The sequence below is a fragment of the Spermophilus citellus genome, assembly GCF_964194105.1.
Source record: "Spermophilus citellus genome assembly, chromosome: 1".
Lineage (NCBI taxonomy): Eukaryota > Metazoa > Chordata > Mammalia > Rodentia > Sciuridae > Spermophilus > Spermophilus citellus.
This window is the reverse complement of record NC_138182.1, coordinates 53970566-53986444: the sequence shown is the minus strand read 5'-3', so window position 1 is coordinate 53986444 and position 15879 is coordinate 53970566. Positions and strand designations below refer to the sequence as shown.

Sequence of the window (15879 nt, the reverse complement as noted above, 5' to 3'; positions counted from 1 at the left end):
GAGCCAACTTTTTCTTCTATCAGACGCAGAGTCTCTGATTTGATATCAAGCTCCTTGATCCATTTTGAGTTAACTTTTGTGCATGGCGAGAGAAAGGGATTCAGTTTCATTTTGTTGCATATGGATTTCTAGTTTTCCCAACACCATTTGTTGAAGATGCTATCCTTCTTCCATTGCATGCTTTTAGCCCCTTTATGAAATATAAGATAGTTGTAGTTTTGTGGATTAGTCTCTGTGTCCTCTATTCTGTACCATTGGTCCACCCGCCTGTTTTGGTACCAGTACCATGCTGTTTTTGTCACTATTGCTCTGTAATATAGTTTGAAATCTGGTATCGCTATACTGCCTGATTCACACTTCCTGCTTAGAATTGCTTTTGCTATTCTGGGTCTTTTATTTTTCCATATGAATTTCATGATTGCTTTATCTATTTCTACAAGAAATGCCTTTGGGATTTTGATTGGTATTGCATTAAACCTATAGAGAACTTTTGGTATTATTGCCATTTTGATAATGTTAGTTCTGCCTATCTATGAACAGGGTATATTTTTCCGTCTTCTAAGATCTTCTTCTACTTCTCTCTTTAGGGTTCTGTAGTTTTCATTGTATAAATCTTTCACCTCTTTCGTTAGGTTGATTCCCAAGTATTTTATTTTTTTTTTTTTGAGGATATTGTGAATGGAGTGTTTTTCCTCATTTCCGTTTCAGAAGTTTTGTCGCTGATATACAGAAATGCCTTTGATTTATGCGTGTTGATTTTATATCCTGCCACTTTGCTGAATTAATTTATTAGTTCTAGTAGTTTCTTTGTAGATCCTTTTGGGTCTTCTAGGTATAGAATCATGTCGTCCGCAAATAGTGATAATTTAAGTTCTACTTTTCCTATTTTTATGCCTTTAATTTCTTTTGTCTGTCTAATTGCTCTGGCTAGTATTTCAAGGACTAAATTGAATAGAAGTGGTGAGAGAGGGCATCCCTGTCTTGTTCCAGATTTTAGAGGGAATGCCTTCAACTTTTGTCCATTCAGAATGATGCTAGCCTGAGGCTTAGCATAGATAGCTTTTACAATGTCGAGGTAAGTTCCTGTTCTCCCTAGTTTTTCTAGTGTTTTGAACATAAAGGGATGCTGTACTTTGTCGAATGCTTTCTCTGCGTCTATCGAGATGATCATATGGTTCTTATCTTTAAGTCTATTGATGTGGTGAATAACATTTATTGATTTCTGTATATTGAACCATCCTTGCATCCCAGGGATGAATCCTACTTAATCATGGTGCACAATTTTTTTGATGTGTTTTTGTATTCGATTCGCCAGAATTTTATTGAGGATTTTTGCATCTAGGTTCATTAGAGATATTGGTCTGTAGTTTTCTTTCTTTGAGGTGTCTTTGTCTGGTTTCGGAATCAGGGTGATGTTGGCCTCATAGAATGAATTTGGAAGAGCTCCCTCTTTTTCTATTTCCTGAAATAACTTGAAAAGTATTGGTATTAATTCTTCTTTAAAGGTTTTGTGAAACTCCGCTGTATACCCATCCGGTCCTGGGCTTTTCTTGGTTGGTAGTCTTTTGATGGCTTCTTCAATTTCATCCATTGATATTGGTCTGTTCAAATTGTGTGTATCCTCCTGACTCAGTCTGGGCAAATCCTATGACTTAAGAAATTTATCGATGTCTTCACTATCTTTTATTTTATTGGAATATAGGTTTTCAAAATAATTTCTAATTGTCTTCTGTATTTCTGTAGCATCTGTTGTGATATTGCCCTTTTCATCCCGTATGTTAGTAATTTGAGTTCTCTCTTCTTCTTCTCTTCGTTAGCATGGCTAAAGGTCTGTCGATCTTATTTATTTTTTCGCAGAACCAACTTTTAGTTTTGTTAATTTTTTCAATAGTTTCTTTTCTTTCAATTTCATTGATTTCTGCTCTGATTTTAATTATTTCTTGCCTTCTGCTACATTTGCTGTTATTTTGCTCTTCCTTTTCTAGGGCTTTGAGATGAAGTGTGAGCTCATTTATTTGTTGGTTTTTTTCTTTTTTTGGGGAATGACCACCAGGCGATGAATTTCCCTCTTAAAACTGCTTTCATTGTGTCCCATAGATTCCGATATGTTGTGTCTGTATTTTCATTTATCTCTAAGAATTTTTTGATTTCCTCCTTTATGTCTTCTGTAACCCATTGATCATTCAGTAACATATTGTTCATTTTCCATGTGATGTAGGATTTTTCCTTCCTTCTTTTATCATTGATTTCCAGTTTCATTCCATTATGATCAGATAAAATGCATGGTATTATCTCCACTCCTTTATATTTACTGAGGGTTGCCCTATGGCATAATATATGGTCTATTTTTGAGAAGGATCCATGTGCTGCTGAGAAAAAAGTATATCCATTTGATGATGGTTGATATATTCTATATATGTCAGTTAAGTCTAGGTTATTGATTGTGGTATTGAGTTCTATAGTTTCTTTATCCAACTTTTGTTTGGAGGATCTGTCCAATGGTGAGAGAGTTGTGTTGAAGTCACCCCTAATTATTGTGTTGTGGTCTATTTGATTCTTGAACTTGAGGAGAATTTGTTTTATGAATGTCGCAGCACCATTATTTGGTGCATAAATATTGATAATTGTTATGTCTTGTTGGTGAATGGTTCCTTTTAACAGTATATAATGTCCTTCTTTATCCCTTTTGATTAACTTAGTCTTGAAGTCGATTTTATTCAATATGAGAATGACCACCCCTGCTTGCTTACGAGGACCGTATGCGTGGTATATTTTTTCCCATCCTTTCACCTTCAGCCTGTGTATGTCTTTTCCAATCAGATGTGTCTCCTGGAGGCAGCATATTGTTGGATTTGTTTTGTTAATCCATGATACCAGCCTATGTTGCTTTATTTGAGAGTTTAAGCCATTAACATTCAGAGTTACTATTGATATATGGTTTGTACTTACAGCCATGTTTGATTATTTATCCTTTCTTTAAAAAATTTAGTTTGTTTCTCCATGATTATCTTTCCCCTCGCCCTCTGTCTTTACCGAGGCACTTCCCACTGATGGTTTTGGTTATTGTTTTTCATTTCTTCCTCGTGTAGTGTTTTGCTCAAAATGCTTTGCAATGCTGGTTTTCTGACTGCAAATTCTTTTAACTTTTGTTTATCATGAAATATTTTTATTTCGTTGTCATACCTGAAGCTTAATTTTGCTGGATACAGAATTCTTGGTTGGCATCCATTGTCTTTCAGTGTTTGAAATACGTTGTTCCAGGATCTTCTCGCTTTCAGCGTCTGTGATGAAAAATCCGTTGTTAACCTTATTGGTTTACCCCTGAATGTAATCTGCCTCCTTTCTCTTGTAGCTTTTAATATTTTCTCTTCGTTCTGTATATTGGATATCTTCATAACAATGTGTCTTGGCGTTGGTCTACTGTGATTTTGTGTGCTCGGTGTCCTGTATGCATCTTGAATTTGTATATCTGTTTCCTTTTTTATTTCTGGACAGTTTTCTGTAATTATTTCATTCAGCAGGTTACTCATTTCCTGGGTTTGAATCTCTGTACCTTCTTCTATCCCGATGACTCATAAGTTTGTTTTTTTATGTTATTCCATAACTCTTGGATGTTTTTCTCGTGATTTTTTACCAGCCTTTCTGAGTTGGCTAGACTCTTTTCAAGATGATATATTTTGTCTTCATTATCTGACATTCTGGCTTCTACTTGCTCCACTCTGTTAGTGATACTCTCAATTGAGTTTTTAATTTGGTTTATCGTTTCCTTCATTTCTAGAATTATTGTTTGATTATTTTTTATAATCTCTATCTCCTGATAAAGATGCTTAACTTCTTCTTTTATCTGTTTATGTAATTCATTCTCAATGTGTTCTTTCGCTGCTTGAATTTGCTGTCTCGTATCCTCTTTAAGGTTCCATTCCATCTGTCTAAGGTGTTCCTTGAGTTCTTTATATGACCATTTTTCTGATGCCTCTAGGTCCTCCTGAATATTTAGGCTGTCCTGCATTGTTTGTACTCCTTTTCTTCCTTGCTTTTTCAAGTTGCTCATGTTACTTCTTGTTCTGTTTGACTGCTGAGTTACTGTTTACTCCTATAAATTTATTTGATGCTGTAGCCGCAGGTTTCAATGAAGTTATCTTCTCCGCCGCAGTCTAGTGACGTCAGTTCTCTGCCATGGTGGTATCTCTTGCAAATGGCGACAGTTCGTTTCCCTTTGCTGGGTGACCAATGCAACGGGTGGGTCCTTACTGTCTCTCCCAAGCCCCGTTTCAAAGCTGTGGCCACTACCCATGAAGGCTCGGTTGGCATTTACCTCTGTAGGATGAGAAGGGCCGACCAGTTGTTTCAGCGGGATGGATTAGTGCTGAGTCACAGCTGTTTGTCTGCAGGAAGCAGGGGAACGGGAGCTTGAATTCAGCCAATCCGGGCTCAGTGTGTGTTCTGAGAGGCCCAGACTGATCGCCCCAGATCCATGTCAGTTCAGCATTGCCTCGTGATCCTGAGCAAACAGAATTTAGATTGTTTACGACTCCCTATGCCCGCACAGCTGAAGAGTTCAGAGACTTGATCTCTCTGCGCCCGCCGCCATGTTGGAATCTCATTTTTGACATTTTATGAAGCTTGAAATAGGAGGTTTGAGTTCTTTGTGTAGAATAGAACTTGTGAAATCCAGTCACTTTTGAATGAACAATTAGCTTTGTAAACTAGTATCTATGTATTTTTAAATATCAGTGAACTATTTGATCTAGTTGTAGGATAATTCTCTTTACAACAAAAATCTAGCTTTATTTCCTAAGGTTTGAATATACCTTCTCTGTAGATGTTGTAGAAACCAGCCTGAACAAAGAGAAATGTGTTATCAGGCTAACAAGCTATAAAGACATAAGTAGAATTCAGTATAATTCCTAATCATGTCCTGTCACACCCTGCTTCTCAACCTGTTTATGCTATTCCAGAACTTGCCTGGTGATGGGCTGGGAGTAGGACACTGAGTACTAATTTGGTGTCACCACTATATTAGGGAAATTGGCTTTGTCAAACTGCTTGGTTTTTCTACTCTATAAAGCAAAGGTCACTTGTTACTAGAATCTGTAATTGAATGATTTTAAGATTAGACGGAATCATTTTTGAGGTTGTTCGATTTCTCATCTACTTTTAGATAGGATGATTTCTGAAAAATTTTCACCACTTTTTATTATTAAAGATTCTGTTTCCGAATTCCTCTTGAAATCACAGTGACAATATGATTTCCTCTGTTTTTTCCACTTTTGGAATTAGATAAATGTTGGGAGAGGGAATGCTTATATGTGTGCTCTTTTATCTTTCTATGTAGCTGGACAAATTTGCCAGCATAAGAATTCCAGGGAGCAAGAAAGAGAGAACTCCTCTTCCCAACGTGAAGACTGTGTTTGCAGGCCATGACTGCTCATCAGCACCTTCAGAGATCATGGGAAACATCCCAAAGCCACTGTCAGAGAATGAAGTCCTACAGCTTTTTGAAGAGATGATGGTAAGAAGTTTGATTCTCTATAAAGTGATGTGAAGTTTGTTATGTTCCTGTGAAAGAACTCCAAACATATTTGCAAGTTAGGTTTTATAGGGTGATTGCAGATGTTTTTGAAGATAGCACTTCAACCATAGTTGGCTTTTGGACCATGGTTTTTTGTGTGTGCCTTTTCTGCTAGAGACACATGGTGTCATTGGAGGCCAGGTGATTCTTTGAGTCAACCTGTGGTATTTCCAAACTAATTTGACTAATAACCCATATGTTATGTATACTGAAGTCATTTGCTATAAATAAATGCTAATTTAATCTAAATAAATTTATTTACATATATAGTTCCTACTTCCAAGTTGCTTATCTTCTAGGATTCCCAACAAACATGTGAAAAATGAGTAAGAAATGTCAGAAAGTAGAATTTAATAATTAAGTTCTTTATAAGTTCATTGTAGATAGAACTACATTAGTTTTTGATATATCTAATTACTTTCTGTGAAAACCACAATAGATAGAGTATTAAGTAGTTTAGGAAAATTTAGTAGAAATGGTGAAGGAAGCCAGGTCTCAACTCAGGATAGGATTTGTGTAGGCAGAGGGTGGGGGAAATCTTTGAGAATAATGAAATGACAGTGAGCTCCGGTGTAGAGCTAGGTGAAAAACAGAGGTCAGATAAATTAGATTGGAGTGATAACTTGAGTCAGATTAGGAGAGGATTTTGTGTGTCATCCTGAGGAATTGTCTCTTTTTCTGAATCATGACTTACTCTGGTTATGTCTGTTCTTCTGTGTATTGTTTTTGACTGCCTTATCAATTTTTAGAGAAATTGATAGCTCATCTAGCCCACTCCACCCCGTTTTTGAAATTACTTTCTGTGTCCTGTGGTGTTTTTGCACCCTGCCTTTCTTAGCTTTTATTCTATAGCTAGCCCATTTCACCAAGAGGAACTTCATTTCCACCGCGAGAGTGAACAGCTGGTCTAACTGATCAGCTGAAATCAGTGACGTATTTGCCGTTATGCTGCCTTATTTTTTATTCATCACAAGATTTGTGTCCAGTATTACACATGGAGGTTCAGAAGACACCAGAAAGAATCCATGCCTAGTTTGTGCCTTCAAAGGGTTTTTCATAGTGTCAGTGATTCCTAACTATTTATCACTGAGCATAGTAGTATTTTTGCATGAACCCTAGACTATGCCTGGTCTTGTTGAAATGCTAGTTTTGGTTTGTTAACCACATATGTATAACTCCGTCTCCACTCTTTTCACACTATGAGTTGATATATTTTCAACCAAGAACCAGAAAAAACAACCTTTTCTCCTTTTGGTAGCCTTTTCCACTATTGGTAAGGTTTGTATGAAACTAGCTCTCTTTAGTGTACTGTTAGTGACTTAGGATGGTAAAGTGCCCCTTTCTTCCTCTTTTCCATGCGCTGTAAAAGGAATCACTTATTTTCATAACCCTTGAAATTTTGGAATGGTAGTTTTATGGCTCACTTGTGACTACCTTACGTTTTTTGGTCTTAGTAGTAGGTGACATATGAATAAGCAGAGGAAGGAGCCTGTTGATGTTAAAGATTCATGGAAACCACATTTTATTACCACACACAGTTAAAAGGAAAACTACCCAGGAAGTATTCAATATAGTTTGTTATTTTTGTTGTTGATGTTGCTGTTACCCAGGAAAGGAAGATGATTTGTCAATTTTAGTAAGACTATGGGGCAGATGGAAATATGAATTTTTGAAGTATTGACAGAATACTTCTTTGATAAGTGGGCTAGATCCCTTGTTAAACCTAGAACAGGTCTGCCCGAGGCAGATCTTTTGCAGTCAAGGTTTTACTTTGCTCAGCAGAAATAAAGTGAAACTGTTGCTTTGGTAGGACTATTCAGTACGCTAAGGAATGAGTCTGCCTCACTAAGTTATTGTTCAAAAATAAGAAACAGATTCTTTACTTTCCTTACTGATTCTCTGAGTAAATCACAATATGCTGAAGGGAAAAGGTGCTGTTGATTCCAAAGCTGAAAACCAAAGAAGTTGAGAAGGATCTTTTCCTCCTCTAAATGTCAATCAGTGATATTAATGAGACTTTTCAGGGTGCCACATTTAAAAAAAAATTATTTTTACAAACTTAAAACTGTTTCTATGTGAAGAATGATTCAACTGGATTTGATTTTTTTTTTCTTACACATATCTCCATTAATAAAAACTGTTTGAGAAAGTTACACTTAATAATTGGCCATGTTAACTTTTTGGCACTTGCACCTTTGGAAATTTCATGCTAAAAATTGTATATAGTTCTTTGTTTTGGTGGTATCCAATTAAAAAATATATATTATTACTTATCAATTTATCAAAAGTTTAATTTTTATATGAAGTAAAAACTTGGTTTTGGAGAATGCTTCTTTTTTCTCCTGAAGACAGTCCTTTTGGAAGACTGTGTTGACTTAATAACTTAATGAATGTGAAGTACAGCATAAGACTTGAACATTTGTACTCATTTAGCTTTTACTTAGGATATGGGTTTACTGTGTCTCTATAATAGCCTAGTTTTTGTATGCTTTCCTGAAGTAGTGATGAGCTTTTGGTTCTACTTTTTAAGGACTCTTTCCCCATTTGTCTTTGGGGAAAGTTGGAGTTTTACCCAAAACTCTTTACCCAAAAGCCTATCTTGGTTCCTTTGTGGATCTTAGATATAATGTGAAATAGTTGTGTTCATCACTGTCTGTATAGTTGATTTCTGGAGTTTCTTCCAGTGGTTCCTTTTATACTGCTTGTAGATACACATAGGTGGGTTTTGAAGCTGAAAGTGACTTGTTTATTCCAGCTTTTGCCTCCAGCTCTTGCTCTCTCAACTTATTTTTCCCTGACCCTGAATAAAATTCCAGGCAGGTCCTACAGCTTTATTGCTGTAGGTGGTAAAAACCATGGCTTAGGTTAAATAACTTGGTTTTCATCCCAAGAAAACAGTTGCTTTTTTTCTTTTGCCAGCTTGCTTTGCTTGGAGCCTGCAGAAGGCTCTGCTGTTGTGGTGTGGTTGGCTTCTGCTTCCTATCCTTGCCTTTCTGCCCTACTTTCTAGACTGAATCTGTCTCCTCCAGGATAAGACTGGAGATGAGGAGAGACAGGTACTTCCTGCTCTAGGGCATTTATAAGCACCATTGGTATCCTGGGATGTTATATTAATTTCTTATTGCTGCTGGTGCAAATTGCCATGGATTTAGGGGTTCAAAACAACATAAATGGACAATAGTTGTGTAGATTAGAAATCCAGCTTGACCTCATTGGTTCTGTGGGTTTCTTGAAGCTGAAACCAGTGCCAGCTGGCTAGGCTCCCAGTACAGACTTTGTGAAGGATCTTCCAGGTTTATAGTTGTTGTTGGCAGGATCCAATTCCTTGCAGTTGTAGGACTTGATGTTCCTGTTTCCTTGATGACTAACAGTTGGGGACTGCTTTTAGTTTCTAGAGATCCCCTGTATCTCAGATACATTGAATCTGTCTTATGCTTACAATTTCTGACTACTTGTTTTGATGTGCAAATCTTCTTCCTCTGTTAGAGAAAGTTTTCTGCTTTAATTGGTCCCCTTTATGTTTTCCAGATAAACCCAGATAATTATTGTAAGATTCATTATGTTATTTACATTTGCACAGTCCATATAATGTAATTCATATATACAGGGTCCAGGGATTAGGGCAGTATACCTCTCTGTGTGGGCCATTCTGTCTGCCATAGGTGTGGAAGATTACATGTGCTGTTTCTTTGCTCCTCTGGCCTACCTCCTCCTAATCTCACCTGTAGTTCCCATGTCACTGGTGACTTTTCCTTTGTTGGCTATCTGCCTTGTGTTCTGTGAATATATTACTCTGATGGGGTTACCTTTTGTAAGCAATATTTCTTGGATTTCTCAGGCCTGAACCACCCCTGGGATACATATTGTTTTGGGAAGCTAATAATATCATCATGTTTCTTCCAAATCCTGTCTGCTACAAAAAGAGTGGTTTACTCTGGTGGTTTCTATCAATACCTTGTATTTTTCTAGCTGTTTTGTTTGGGGCATTTATTCCTTTAACTGTAAACAACTTTTTGATATTTTAATCATTTTTGCAACATGTGATATTGCTGACCATTTTCACTCACTGGCATTTCTTTATTCGCTTTGGGAAGTGTGATACCTTTTTTCTTGCCTGATTTTCATCCTTTCTGAATGGTTCTTTCCATATCTCCTCTGCTATCTGTTCTTTTATTTCCTCTGAGTGTTGCTTCTGGTCCATGGCCCCCTGTATTATCTTTATCCACTGCGTTTTTTTTTTTTTTTTTTTTTTTTTTTTTCTGTGTTCTTCCTAGGAGACTGGAGCCCTTCTGTGTTGTAGACTGTCCCCTATATTTTGATACCTTTCTGTGTCTTCTATAGAAGAGCAGCTTCAATCCAGCTCTTTAAAAGGTGATAAACCTTAACACACAGAAACTGAATGTATTATATTCCTTAAAAAACAACAATAGATTTCTATTCCTTCCTTCTTTAGTTCTCTGACTGGGAAGCACACACTGAAATCTGAATCAACTTGATACTATTAAAGCATTGGTCTCATCCATTTACTTCTATGTCCTTATTAGCTCTGATTACATTTCTCCCCTGCTTTCATTAAAGTTTTATTAACTCTTACTGGGGTATTGCAGTGGCTTTCTCCATTCATCTTTCTAACTCTGTTCCTTAGCCCAACATTACTCTTCTTTAGTATCTGTCTATTCCCTCCCAGATTTGAGCATTGCTTATCCTGCTTGTCAGAGCTGCAGTGCTCGAGTCAAGAGTTCTTTTTAAAAATATATCTGTCTCTACACTAGATTAACTTAATGTGGTATCAAAATCCCCAATAAATGTCTGTTGAGTTTGTTAAGCTAAGTGCAGTGTCCTAACTTTTAAGATTTGTAAGATATTATATTTCTGTTCAGATCCTAAGATTAGATGGAGATTAACTTTAATTGCTAGTCTTCCCAATAACACAAAAACATTAAAATAATGAGTGGAAGAGATTTTTCATGCATTCATACATTTTTTCATTTTCTCACTTTCAGTTGAGAGAATGAAGCTTTGCAAGCAGGGTTATGTATCAGAATGCTATCATTAACAGGCATTAAATGAGTGCCAATCACTTCAGAATCATTCTGACAAAAATTAACTTCTGGACTTCTTGTCCAAAATTATGTGGTGGAAAATGGTCTAATCAAATTGCTCAAAGTACTCAGGTATAAAGAATGATGCTTTAATCTTTTCCTGGGAAGATATTTATTGAGCTTTATTATAAAGTAGGAGAAGACACATTTATTTGATGTCATCATCATCTTTTAGGCATATGGTGAAGTGTCTCCTGCATCAAGAGCTTAGATGACTAATGCATATATTGTCTTTTTAGTGAGGGGAAACAATGTGGATAATACTAATAGTACTCACATTTGATTTTGAAATAATTTTCAATGTATAATCTAAAGTGGAATATACTTCAGGAGTATTTTCCTAATTAGAATACTTTAGGCATTTAAAAATATAAAGAACATAATATAGCCATAGATATAATTGAAGTCCCTTATATTGCTTCCAATTTAATTTTTCCTGGAGGCGAATAGTGGGTACTTTTCATTCTCATTTGTGAACTAAACATTTTTCTGTGTAGTAATGTACAAAAACACCCCTTTTCCTGTGAACTACTTGAAGATAAGTTGCTGACTCAATGACAGGATAGAAAAGGATTTCTTCAATAATATACAAAAGGCACAAATCATAAAATAATTGATAAATCTTACCACATTGAGTTTTATACTGCTGTGCTTGAAACCCCATCAAAACTGAAAAGACAGAATTCAGACTGGGACTAGTTATCTGCAGGCTCAAATATCAGCTGAAAAGTTAGGTTTGGGCTAAGACAAGATCAGTAAGGGCTGACTCAGTGTCCCATAATCCTCCAATGGTTGAGTGTATATTTTCTACAAATAAGGACTCATCATTGTAACTATAATACAACTACAACTCAAATGAGAAAGTTAACACTAATTGGTTTCTACCAAAGAATCCTAAGACATTGTTCAAGTTTTACTAGCAGTACCAATGATGCCCTTTATAAAAAAGTAATCTGGTTCAGAGTCATGCATTGTGTTTAGTTGTCATGTTTTAAAAATCTTCAGTCAGGAATAGTATCTGTCTTTGCTCAGATTTTATGAATTTGATGCTTTTGAAGATTTCCGGGTGGCTAATTTGGAGAATGTCCCTCTTTTTTCATTGCTTTTTTAAGACTTCTTAAATTTTGCAAGTCTGTTGAATGTAAATGGGATACTTTGTACTTTAAATGATTTTTTTTATCATAAGTACAAGTTATGTTCTTTTATCATAAGAACATCTTGTCACATGTCTATTGATTGTTTAATCTACATTTTTGTGAACTTTTTGAATGTTCATATCATTTACTATTTTGGGGGGATATTGTCTTTCTCTTATTGATTTGTAGAATTTTTACACATCATAAATGATACCCACATGTCCAGTTTGTGTATTGCCAATATCTTGTTCCATTCTGAGTTCCATCTTTTCACTTTTGGTGAAATTATTTAAAATTTCACATCTTTCATTAGTTATTCCTAGGTTTATTGCTTATATTTAAGCACTCTTCTTTTTTTAAATCAGAATATAGTTTACTTATATTAGAGCGTTATAGTTATACATACTAGTTGCATTCATCCTGACAAAATCATAGATGAATGGAATTTGATTTCAGTTCACCATTCCCTCTTTTCCCTCTCTCTTACTTCTCCCATCCTCCCTTCCCTCTACCATTCTCCTTCTTCTACTCTATTAGACTTCTTTTTTGCTCATTTATTTATTTAAATTTGATTGATTATTTTTACTTCTACATAAAGGTGAAATTCCCAGTGTAGGTACATAATCTGATTTAATAATTCATTCTGCATTGTCTCCCTTTCCCATCCTTTCACTCTTCCTCTTGATTTCCTACACTATTGATCTTCCCTATATTTTTGTGATATCCTTCCCTCCTCCTCTCCTTTAGTTTACTTTAGCTTCTGCATATGAGAGAAAGCAATTGACCTTTGAGTTTCTGAGTCTGGCTTATTTCAGTTAGCATGATGTTCTTCATTTCTATCAATTTACAAGCAAATGCCATAATTTTATTCTTTATGGCTAATAGAACTTCATCAGTTATATATACCACTATTTATTCATCCATTCATTTATTGATTGACATCAGGGTTGAATCCATTATTTAGCTAGAGTCAATTGTGCTGCTATAAACATTGAGGTGGCTGTATCACTACAGTATGAGAATTTTAGTTCTTTGGGAAAAATACCAAGGAGTGGGATAGCTGGGTCAAATGGTGGTTTCATTTCTAGGTTTTTGAGGAATCTTCATACTGTGTTCCAGAGTGCAGTCCCTTAAACAATGTATAAGTGTACTCTTTTCTCCACCTTATTGTTGGCATTTATTATTGTTTGTATTCTTGATCATTGCCATTCTGACTGGAGTGAGATGAAATCTTAGTGTAGTTTTGATTTGCATTTCCCTGATTGCTAGAGACGTTGAACATTTTTCATCTATTTGTTGGCCATTTGTGTTTCTTTTGAGAAATTCTATTTAGTTCTTTTACCTATTTATTGATTAGGTTGTTTTTTATATTATTTTTATATCCTGGATATTAATAACCTATCCAAGGGCAGGTAGATGACTAAAGATTTTCTCCCATTCTGTAGGCTCTCTCTTCATGCTTTTAATAATTTCTGTGGCTGTGCAGAAGCTTTATATTTGATGTCATCCCACATATTGATTCTTGACTTAGTTTCTTGAGTTTTGGGGGTCTTGTTAAGGAAGTCTGACCCAACACCAGTATGATAGAGTTTTGACCCTATCTTTTCTTCTGTTAGTTACAAGGTTTCTGGTCTAATTCCTGTCTTTAATCCATTTTCATTTGACTTTTGTGAACAGGGAGAAATAGGGATCTAGTTTCATATTTCTCCAAATAGCTATGTAGTTTTTCCATTTGTTAAAAGGTTGTTTTTTCTCCAGAATATAATTTTGGCACCTTTGTCAAATGTCAGCTTTAAGTATGTGGGTTTTTCTGAGTCTTCTATTACGTTCCATTGGTTTTCGAGTTGATTTTTATGCCCATACCATGCTGCTTTTGTTATTATAGTTCTGTAGTATAATTTCACATCAACTATTGTGATGCCCCCTGTGTTTCTTTTCTTATTCAATATTACTTGGTTATTCTGGATCTCTTATTATTCCAAATGAATTTAAGGACTTGTTGGGATTTTTATGGTGATTGCATTAAATCTGTTTATTGATTTTTGTACATGGTCATTTTGACAGTATTAATTCTGTCTGTCCAAGATGGGAAGTCTCTCCATATTCTAAGGTCTCCTTCAATTTCTTTCTTCAGTGTTCTATAATTTCTGTTGTCTTTTACTTCCTTGGTTAAGCATGCTTTCTAATAAAAATAATTTTGTTTGAGTTTGGTTTGGTATTCAGTAACCTTGTTGAACTCTCATTAGTGGTTTTTATTTTATTTTATTTTTTAGTTGTAGATGGACACAATGTCTTTATTTTGTTTATTTTTATGTGGTGCTGAGGATTGAACCCAGTGCCTCACACGTGTGAGGCAGGCACTCTACTGCTGAGCCACAACCCCAGCCCTTCTCACTAGTTTTTGTTTGTAGATTCACTCAAACGTTCTGTGTATATAATCAGAATACTTGTGAATAATAACTTATTTTTCCATTTTTTTTGGTTTTATAACTTTTTTCTTTGCACTGAGTACTTTTGTACTATTAAAAGTTTTATGAGTTGTCTTTGACTATTTAGAATGTTTTTTTTTGTATCTTAGATTTTATTCCAAATAGAATTAAATAATAAGCAACCTGAATTAGAGGTAGAAGATGTTCTTTGCTGAAAACTTCTTTGTGCTTGCCTGATACTTGCTTTATTCTCCAAAATGTTTTATTCTGCTCTCAGAATGAGGCTCAGACTGGCCAATTTTAAGATGCCTTTTCTTATACTCCAGAAAAAGTATTATTATTTTTTCCTCTTGTCCAAAAATATTTAGGAAAGTCCCCCCCTGGTTTTTGCATTATATTTACATTAAATTGGCTTGTCCTCACTAGACTGGCAAGTTCTATAGGGTAGACACTTGACTCTGTTAATTTTTTATCCTTCAAATTAAGTATGTCCTGTGTTATTGATTATATGAGTGAAACTGTATATGCTACATTCATTTCTTGTTTCATGAGACAATTTTCCAGTCTTTTTTTTTGTCAGAAACTTATTTTATTGGATCATAAACATTTATCCTTACTCATTTTTGTGCTCATAGTGCCTTGAACATATTGTATATATTCAGTAGTGAATTGTCAAATGTGTTGATTTGTTTCTTTCTTGCTTTGGTAAATACCATGTTGAAATAATCAAATGATATGTGAGTCTTCATGGAGTTAAATATCAGTATATTTTTGTGTTTATCTTTCTTTTTTGCAGTGCTGGGGATCAAACCCAGGGCCTCACATACACTAAGCAAGCACTCTACCACTGAGCTACATCCCCACTGTCTTGTGTTCTCAGAGCTTTGTAGTTCATTCAACAGAATATCTTTGCCTGGGGTAAACTTAGGATCCAGAGGAAAAAAGAAGAACTCAAGTGAACAGATAAAATCAAACACTACTATGTATGCTTGGTACTTTTTAATATTGTCAGTGGGAGTAGGATTCATCTATCTAAATTTGGTCTACGTTGCCACTCTTTGGTACACACCAATGACAATTTTTCTTTTTTCTACCCTTTTTTCTTTAATCCTTGGTGTTTAGGGATTTATGCATAGCTCTTCCTCTAGTCAACTAAATGAGTGCCTATTGGGTTAAGCACATAAGACATACTGTAAGGGTCACCAGGAGACTGCATGTAAAGAAAAACCAACAAAGACCTCTTTTTGTCAGTTCTTGTGTTTATTGACTGCTGTATAGTCCCACCAGCACTTATTTTAAGTATTAATATTATTACAATTCTACTTTCCTATATTATGAGCATTTTTAATATTTCACCAACTAAAAGGCATATTTAAGGTTGGTAATATCAAATGAGAGAGGTTCTGTGGGAATGCTTTTTCTGATCTGTTAGTTTTCATCTTTTTTCTTTCACTATTGAGTATAAGTCAAAAAGTTCAAGGGAAGGTGGTTTAAGAGCAATCCAAATGATCCAAATAGGACGAAGAGGACAATAGTGCAAGGAGATTGTCATGTGGGTTCATGGGTTGTGTTTGTTGGGGGATAATGTCAATGTGTGTTTGTTTTTTCTAGATCTAGATAAATGAGAAAATAAATGATTG

General features: G+C 35.3%; 1 protein-coding gene and 1 long non-coding RNA gene across 5 annotated transcripts in view; both read left to right on the top strand.

Annotated features, from left to right (window-relative positions):
- Positions 1–15879, top strand: part of LOC308654458 — a 1408498-nt gene that overhangs the window by 847925 nt on the left and 544694 nt on the right. The window lies entirely within an intron of this gene.
- The window catches only part of DIAPH3 (diaphanous related formin 3), a gene marked incomplete at its 3' end in the record, with an annotated part of 478285 nt that overhangs the window by 55896 nt on the left and 406510 nt on the right, over positions 1–15879 (top strand). For 3 of the 4 annotated variants that reach the window (XM_081278662.1, XM_081278661.1, XM_081278660.1), the window contains one exon: positions 5336–5512. The exons of the other annotated variant lie outside the window; for it this stretch is intronic. In XM_081278662.1, the coding sequence (XP_081134788.1) occupies positions 5336–5512 (177 nt within the window). The remainder of the gene's footprint in view (positions 1–5335; positions 5513–15879) is intronic. 4 annotated transcript variants of the gene reach the window in all.